The sequence below is a fragment of the Ctenocephalides felis genome, unplaced genomic scaffold (assembly GCF_003426905.1).
Source record: "Ctenocephalides felis isolate EL2017-DRISC unplaced genomic scaffold, ASM342690v1 CF-g0.4_SCAFFOLD_01886, whole genome shotgun sequence".
NCBI lineage: Eukaryota > Metazoa > Arthropoda > Insecta > Siphonaptera > Pulicidae > Ctenocephalides > Ctenocephalides felis.
Genome location: NW_020538040.1, coordinates 161,766,345 through 161,775,850, shown reverse-complemented (window position 1 = coordinate 161,775,850; position 9,506 = coordinate 161,766,345). Strand labels below are relative to the sequence as shown.

The following is a 9,506-nucleotide window of genomic DNA, read 5'->3' as shown; positions in this document are numbered from 1 at the left end:
AGAAATCGAACAAAAAACTTACTTTAGGCTCTTAAAAAGCAATTCGATCTACAGATCATGTTAATGTAGGGCACTGACTCAATGCAATAATGGAAACATACATCATATTTCTCCCTTTCGATCCTATCTCAAATTAGTATAGTTTAGCTGTTATGACGACTATCACTACCGTAACCTGGCACATCCGTACCCTGTGTTCCCTACTACTATTAGAATCTAATAGACACGACATATACCAAAAAATGATAAAATTGACCCGGACCATCATACCATCATACGCGGACGTCATCACTGGTTTGGCATTTGATTTAGACATTCTAGGTACTACCATACAAATGGTTGATGTTTTATATGTGATAGGTGTACATAAAGACATGCAGATTTTGTACATTTCTGATTATTCATATTCATTTATTTTTGTTCACTTTCGGACAAAATGGCATACTTATACAATAGACAAAATTTACCGAAAAATGCTAAAATAGACAGACCATCATACTCGGATGTCATCACTGGATTAGCATTCGATTTAGACATTCTAGGTACTACCATAAAAATGGTTGATTTTCCATATGGAATAGGTCCAGATATTAGAAACGATAAAATTGGCATAATCCTGTTTAAGTATTTAAATCCAATTAGTATGTCATAGTTAGGCTACAGTACAACAATCAGTATGTTTTATCATTCCACATCCAACGTTCGAATCATATTTTAACTCAAACCTATTCCATTAACTTCGGTGCATTCGAGTTCGATTTGATATCTTTATTCAGACAAATACGTTATCAATATTTCAGTGTGAAATCACGGTACTTACTGTTAGATTGCGTTTAACAAATTCGCAATAACCGCGAGGCGTCAAGTCATGCTAGTAACGCTCGCTCCGGCTGTGGTTATGCGTCGGCAGGCAGCGATGAGCGAAGTAACCGCCCAGGACGCGGTTCGGCGCGTGCGTCGCATTAAAACAGCGGCGAATCTACTGAACCTACTCCACCCCGAATGAATGGTGCCGCGCGATAAGCCCCATCAAATCCATTGCCGACGAACAAACACACTGTACACGGACTATTCACTTTTATAGTAAGAGATCTCGTGTAAATTGATAAGAGGATAATTCTCGTTACTGTTGGAATATGGCAGTTGTTCAACGAAACGTGTCTCATTTTTGCAATATCAAACAAACCTATTTCCGCAATAAATAGACAGAGAAAACAATATAACAATTCTCAAAAAAATCACAACTAGTGGGGCGCATGGCATCGTGCCTTCAGGTAAATTGCTGGAACTTCCCGTACCATTTTTTTGTTGTTAAAAGATTAACATTTTTGATATTTGAATTTCGAAGCGCGTAAGCGCCGCGCCGGCGTCTAACGGATAAGCATTGGCATGGAACCCATTGGAATGTGAACAAAATTTATACTTCTTGTTAAAATCTCTATAAAATATCTGATAATTTTATGTGAGTATGTCTAATGATCATTTTTGACCGCCAGATGGCATTTTTTTTTACTTTTTTTTACTAGATCTCCGAAACCGCTGGACCTGCCTTCATAAAAATTGATCAGTTCTTCATCTTGTTGATACAAGTAAAATGTTTTTTGAATTATTCAAATCGGACGCTCCGTTCTCTTAAAAACTGAGTTACCGTTTTTGGCACTTTTTGCCCATATCTTCGGAACGGCTAGACCTGCCTTCGCCAAAAACTAATCAGCACGTCTCCTTATCAATACGAATCGAATGTTTTTTTATTTATTCAAATCGCTTCATCCGTGTTCCCAAAATCGTCGACAAAAATTTGTATCCGAACACACATACACACGCACACACACACATACAACCATTTTTTCTAAGGTATGCCAAAATATTCAGAAACCTCTGAAAGGTAAAGATATATAAAAATTTTCATTTTCGATTTTTTTGCGATTTCTATAACTTACCCTTCGGGAAATTAAAAATTATAGAACTGGAACGAATTAATTTCATTTCACTGGATTTATATGGGAAAAATTGCTTTGAGATACGAGATACGATCATTTTACAACACAGTTTAACATTATAAGTCTTAAACCATTATCGTCGTCACATTAAATAATAGATTATGTAATAATGATCTTTTGAATATTTCTGAAATTGTTTTTGCTTAATTATAGACAAGATATTCATCATAAATAAAATTGGAGTGAGCAATAGGGTAGAACGAAACTTAAAGGTTCGCGGGTAAAAAGGTCAATCACCGATATCTCAAAAACAAGTAAAGTTAATAATTTTTGTAATAACAATACTTGAAATTAGAGGGAAAAAATGTATAATCAGCAATAATCTTGATTATTACTTGATTGATGTTGCTATCCGATAAACGGCAATGTTTGAAAATCCACAACAAAAATATTACCTTTGTTGTTAGTTTTTTTGGTTATGAGCACTGTTATTTAGTTTACGAGACATTTATGTTATGAGACCTTGGTATAATTTTTAAGTGGACGACATTAAATCGTTTTATAAGATGTATTGTCAATTTTGAGTTAGATTTAAGAATTGTTTTTATATAATCTCTGTAAAAGCGTATACGTTGGTGAGGTTAAGAGGACCAACAAAACCTTTACCCTGGCAAGGTGTTAACAATAAAAAATAGTGAATAAAAATGTCAATTCAGGTGAAATTTTATAAGAGATAGTTTAAATGAATAGTTATTCCAACTCTGCTGATGAATATTTCTGACGCAATACCAGATCAAGGTTATATACAGTGTTATTTCTAAAAAAAGGTACCCAGGAAATTTATATTTTGCATTGGTTGAGTAATGTAGCTATCATTTCGTACAATCATTTAAAATTTTGAATAAGCGTCCCATTTCACTTCGTCTGTCTATGGGTAAAACGGGCCAGGTGACAAATTTAAAAAAAAAAAACAGCAAATAAAACACATTTTTACAAAGATGAATTAGCTGGGTTTTACTGAACATAGTCAGATAGTTGTTTGTTTTATATGTGTTATTTGTTGTGATATAATTTGTTTGGTTTTTACTATATAATTGCTCGAAGTCAAATTGGACCTGTCTCTATCTTAATAATTGTGCCTTTCTCTATCTTAATAATTAAGTGTATGTACATGATGGAGGTTGCTCATAAGCATTCTGCATTTTGGTCTTCCCGTTGAAAATTGCATTAGATTCTATATTTCAAATGAGTGTGCATATTCAATATCAGAAGACACCAGCCATCGTACGATGCGCCATATAAACGCGCGCACTCTCGCCTCTTACTTATTCATCGCTTGTTAATATAATGTGTTCCAACGCGTGCCATTATGCGGGTAATCATTATCTAACCTAATTTAATAAGCCTTTTACCCCCTCAGGAGTTGTGGATTTGTGTACTGGCGTATATGCAAAGTACTTACCATGATATATGTTTATAGGTGTACGCTATTAGGCTAATTCACCTGCGTTGTTTTATTGATAATCCTCAGAACGATTACAAGAGTAGGATTTGCCTCAACTGTAATTAGTATAATGACTCTGGGGTTATATTAATTTGAATTAAAATTGATATTTGAATAAAATATTCAAACTATGATTAACTTAATATATTACTTACAACACCAGATATCTATAAGTAGGGTAGGGCGGGGCTAGTTGAGCAAATTTTTACTTAAACGGATGTAGCTCCTCAATGAAAAATCTCAATAAATTGCTATATGGCTTAATCTCAATAAATTGCTAATGGATTTGTTGTTTATCGCTTAACAAAAGTTTTAATACTATTTTTTTGGTAATAAGTAAAATTTAAAAGCTACATCTGTTTAAATGCAAAAAGTCAAGTATGCTCAATGTACCCCATAGGTGGGACACGTTGAGCACTAAGAAAGTATAATGAAATCATAGGTTCAATGTCGATTAATGATGAAATAAAATAAGTTTTTAATAACCAGTTCTATATTTATTATTTTATTTAGTCATTATTGATAGAGAAAACAAAACTTATAGTAATTTTCTTTGAATAATTAACCAAAATTAGAATCAATAAAACAATATCGTATCCTAGTAATTGTTTTACCATTATATTTAGTCTTTTAGTTTAAAATCATTATTTCTTTATATTATTACTCATAGACTTAGCTTAAATCTTAAAAATAATAATAATTTCTGGAAGTTAATGGTAATTGTCTTAGTGACAGAATAAGTTTAGCAACTATGCTCAACTAACCCCAACTCGGAATTTCAAAATAAAAGTGAGTTTATAAAAAAATCGTGAGAATTACACCCAGAATCTCCGTGCATATTAAAAGTACTATGATTATACGGAAGAATAACATTTACCTGATTAAAAATAAATAACATTTGACTAAACCAGACGAAAACTCGTGATAAATTACTTTTTTACTTTTTTGTCTCAAAATAAACAAAACGCCCGGGAGCCTCTCTCATTTGTCCAGCGGCCACTAGCGATCGCGGGATATTTATTTCTCCAAAACCTCTATCATTCCGCCATATAATGCCTAAACGGACGGTGAATAGTTTTCGAGATATTTCGATTGCTCAACTTGCCCCTATGCTCAACTAGCCCCGCTCTACCCTACACATAAAAATAAATTAAAAAATAGAGCTACCGAGACAATAATATATAATTTTTTTTTTTTTTTTTTTTTAATTACGATCTGTCACACATTAGGACATTGAGTAATTATATTGACTTATTCTTACTATATGAATCTTGAATGGACGGCAACCCAGTAGTTGTCCTGTCCAGTTTTGACTAATTATTATACTCGAAGTATGTACTGACATATTATATGTGCAACTATACCCACGGGAGGCGATTTTGACTTGAGGCTATATTTGAAATCTATGACCTCAAGTGGAAATTTGACATCAAAGTTGCCTGATGTCAGGCTTGGCGGTAGCGGGAATCATAATATATAATATGGAACATGTTTACGCGCAGTAAACATTGAGTCCAGTCTATTTTTTAAAACTTTAATTAATTTTTATAATTGAACCAGTTTTCATAGGCCTATAATATTTTAAGGTGTTTAGTTTGACTATCAACTACATCACCATGCGAAGTTTCATCAAGATCTCAGAAGAATAAACTTAAGGTGTCCCTTGTTGGTTACAGATTATTCTTATATATTAACGATAGATTCTATTCTGAAATCAATTAATAATTTTACGTAAATATACAATTGATTACGCAATTGTTATGCTGCAAGTTCTTGCTAAATGTCAATGATAATTTTTTAATTATAATCGATGGCGCAAATCAACAAATAAGCATTAAGATCCACAATCATTTGCAATTGCCGACCTTAATATCTGTACAGACTTTTGTTTACTTTTTTTTTAGTTTTACACCGCACTGCGTTAATTAGTTTCGCAATCATATTTTGATACTTAATGACTGTATTAAATCATTCACATGAAAACGATTTATTAAAACGGAATTGTTTTACTCCTGACCATAATCAAAATAATCCAGACGAGGTCTGCAGAAAAAAGGTCAATATAATAATTTTTTTATTTAGTGCTCAGACTATTGTTGACTTAATGGGTAGATGAATAAATAATATAACTGGGCTATATTATATAATATATTGCGTTCATGCTAAAAATTGTTCAAATCACCACTTCGATTTGGCAATTCAGACGTCTTTTTTCCAACTGTCGATGTAGACATTAGAATTGATTGTAGAGCAAAAGAAGATAATTTTGTTGTAATCAATTTCAATTGGACGACGAGAGCTTTTTCATCTTTTATTATCACCAGAACGAACTTGGACAAACCAATTTTGACACTGCCGTATTTGGCTTTGTCACCACAAATATCTCATTTGTATTTATTTGTGTTCTATACATAGAAAGTGATAAAGTTGAAGAAGAATCGAGAAGAATATGAAATTATTTAAATGCACATGAAAGACTACATGGAGTTGTAACATGATATTAGCTAAGATATTGAACATTAGAAACCGTTACTTCACTTTGCACATAACTTAATCTTTTACCATTTAATTTTATGTCATGCGATATCCGTAGAATTGACTTTAAAAACATTCGCAAAATGAAATCATCAAACGTCTTCCGAGACATTCGCGTGGGCGAAGTATGTCTGGTTTTAAAGACATTATTTTCTTCACAATAAACCGCGTATCAACAATATATGATGTATTTATCGACAGCTTTATCGGTAGTTAAATTTTAATAAAATTCGTCATAAAATACATTATCGAGAACGGCGGCAATTTGTGTCGGTTAAGTATCAGGAACATATTTTAACGCACGTGCAGGCCAAAGATTTTAATTCGAATGTTAAATGGGCAATGAGAGAGTACGAGTCATTGAACATGGTTTCTATATTAGATTGGGGCGCCTTATCAACGTGTCTACATGCGTTGAAGGAGGTTGGAGATATTGCAATACAGGATTGGATTGAGAAATTTATTTAAAACTTATTTAATCAAGGTAAAATATTTTTGCATGTGTGATGACATAAAAAACAAGATATTAATTTTGCAATTTTTCGGGAGGAAAGTGATGCTTACTTATCTCAGTAGGCTCGCCTATAGGTGGCTAGAACGACTGAACTTGAATCAGAGGTCCCGGGTTCGATTCGCTTCGAGCAATATGTTGTCAAGCTCAGAGGTCTCGCTAATAGGTGGCAAGAGCGACTGGACTTGAATCAGAGGTACCGGGTTCGATCCGCTTCAAGCAATCGGTTGTCAAGCAGCATTGACAACGGTTTTCACTTACAATTAGAAATATAGAGATCAATATGTTTCCAATTGAAAAAGCTCTGGTCAGGCATTGCTGCATCAAAAAAATATTCGATCTATTACAACAATTATAATAATAATTCATCACACAGAGAAAGGACAACTGTTTGGTTTGCCATCTACAAAACCAACTACTATTAATAAGTCAGCACAACAGCTTATAGGACTTTTAAGTTCCAATGTCTTCTTAAATAATATACTCATTTTAGTTCTAAATCTTCTATCTTCTAGTACAACTCTGCCCCAGAGTGTTTTTTAGGTGTCGGTAGGGTTGTGTACTAGCAATAACACCGCGGTGTCGATAAAGAGCGTAACGGTTGAAAAATGCAATTGTAAATCGAGACCCAACGCATTGTGTACCCAAATAATAAATATTGCCATAGGGGTGATGGAATGCAGTACGGGCAGTGCTCATCAAATGGTTTTTATTTATTTTATAGTATTTTACTAGTTTAAACATTTTTCATATGGGCTAGCATAAACTACTTCACATAAAATACTGCCAATTAAAAATAATGCTTGCAGACATGTTTCGTTGTACATGCATAATTTTGTGTACTACTAGTTATAAATCATGTTTGTCGTTAAGTTTAAACTATTGCACAAAGATGAAGGTACAAATTATTATTTTTATTCTTATATTTAGTCATAAAATTGTATTAACGTATGCGAGGCTTAAATGTTTAGCCTGTGTATATCGGACTAAATAATAATACCAACTAAAACCTCCACTTTTTCCTTGATTTTTTCCGCCCGATTTTAGACATTACTTCACAAAAAAACTGTTGAGTTGAGTGGAAGTTAATTATATTATTTTGTATGACAATTGATTAGTAACTTTTAAGCAATGTTTCTCAGTTAAACAACTTGGTTTACTTATTATAGCGTAATGTGAATAGTTAACCCTGTCATGAATCGTTATTATATTTTCAAGATTAGATCATATTCATCAAATTGTGTGTGAGTAATAATTGATAATCATTATGATTTTGAACCTAGATGTTTTATTATTGATGCAATTCTAATGTGAATTGTAGTTTGCTAGTAGTAGGTATATTCAATTCATTATCTCAACTTGAAAACTTATCAACAAGTGAATTCCTATTATCATAAATATACATGTACGACTTCATTTATATATTCGAATGCCTTCATTTTCGAGGTAAGAAGGCGTTCATTAATCACGTGATTGATTTTTTAAGGATTTTTGGAAACTCCAACCCCCTCCTTCACCAAACATCACGTGTAATTTTAGTTACGAGGAAAAATTGTTGTTTTTTTATTTTGTTTTTGAAATATTTGAATTTAAAAAAAAATCAGATAAAAAATAAATACACGTAATATCTTACTATACCCCTCCCTATACTTGAAACAAATCTACAAGTACATATATTATTCGTATTCACATTGGATATTAACAATGATCAAATCCTTTATTAAATATGGACAGTTGTAAATCTATGTTAAAAAAAACAATATTCGTACCAGAACAAATTCCGATTGATTAAAATATTTCTATCCCTGGTACATATTTTGACATACACTACCATTCAGAGCAAAAAAGCAAATCGTTGAATACGCATATCGCTCCGTGTTACCCTCGTCGCGTCGTTTGATTGTTCCGGCTGATCGGAAAAGCCGGAAAATTGAAAATTGAGTCGAACATCGAGTGAACACCGAGTGAGCGATATTGGGTCCATGAACATAAAGTTACTGGCATGTGAAGTGTAATTCGATAGATTAGTTTGTTATAAGATACGATCAAAAGTAATATAGCCAATTTGGAATAAACGGAACGAATGATTTAGAATTGAAATTTAGTAGTGGATTTGTCAAATTTAAGGTAGATTATTTATTGCACTTAAATGTATTTTTATAATTCTCACAAAAACAACAGTTGATATTTATAAATAAGGCAAAATTTTATAATCAATATGTAAAAAAAAAATTAGAAATTTAGTTTACAAATATGAGTAAAAATTACTGCAATCACCATTAAATAATATAAATTGTTCATAAGTTATTCTAATATTATACGATTCACTTATTGTATGTATAAAGTATTTTTCTACTCATTAAAATATAATCAATAGTAAAAACATGGACGGAATAGCCTAGTTCACATATATAAAATTTATTGATAGTGTGAGAACATTTAATTAGATACAAACAACTGCGGAAATTAATAAAGACCATGAATCAATAAATAAGATTTATCATGTCTCATGTAGTTTGTTATCGTAACAGCTGATTTTACTATTCACATGTGAATAATACCTGTTTTTGTGGCAATCGGATTAATTAATTGATGAACATGTTTAATTGCTTTGATCTAAATGAGGTATTAAATACAAATTATAATTAATGACATTTATATTTAACTATATATATATATATATATATATATATACATATATATTTTTTATATTTGAAAATACATACTATCCAGATAATACATATTGGATTCGCACAACAAACTGAGGTCATTTCTTTTATTTATTACATTTTCGTTATGAATCATTGTAAAAGATCCTTTAACTACACGTCTTTTGAATAAATTTTCTTCAAAATATAGTATGGCCAAGTTAGAAAAATCTATGTTATGTTTAAAAGTGTTTTGTATTTGTAGCCAATCTGTGGAGGCTGATTAGTAAAACAGAAGACGTTTGATGTAATTATTTATTTCATGATTTCTTGTACACTTTACTTATAACTTAACTTAACAACTAAAC

The 9,506-nt window shown here is 31.8% G+C and overlaps 1 protein-coding gene across 1 annotated transcript in view; it reads left to right on the top strand.

The window, feature by feature from the left end:
• The first annotated feature begins 436 nt into the window (after window positions 1–436).
• Window positions 437–9,506, top strand: part of LOC113376163 (homeobox protein E60-like) — a 35,784-nt gene continuing 26,714 nt past the window's right edge. Inside the window, exon 1 of the mRNA XM_026616082.1 lies at window positions 437–542. Coding sequence (XP_026471867.1) covers window positions 437–542 — 106 coding nt within the window. The remainder of the gene's footprint in view (window positions 543–9,506) is intronic.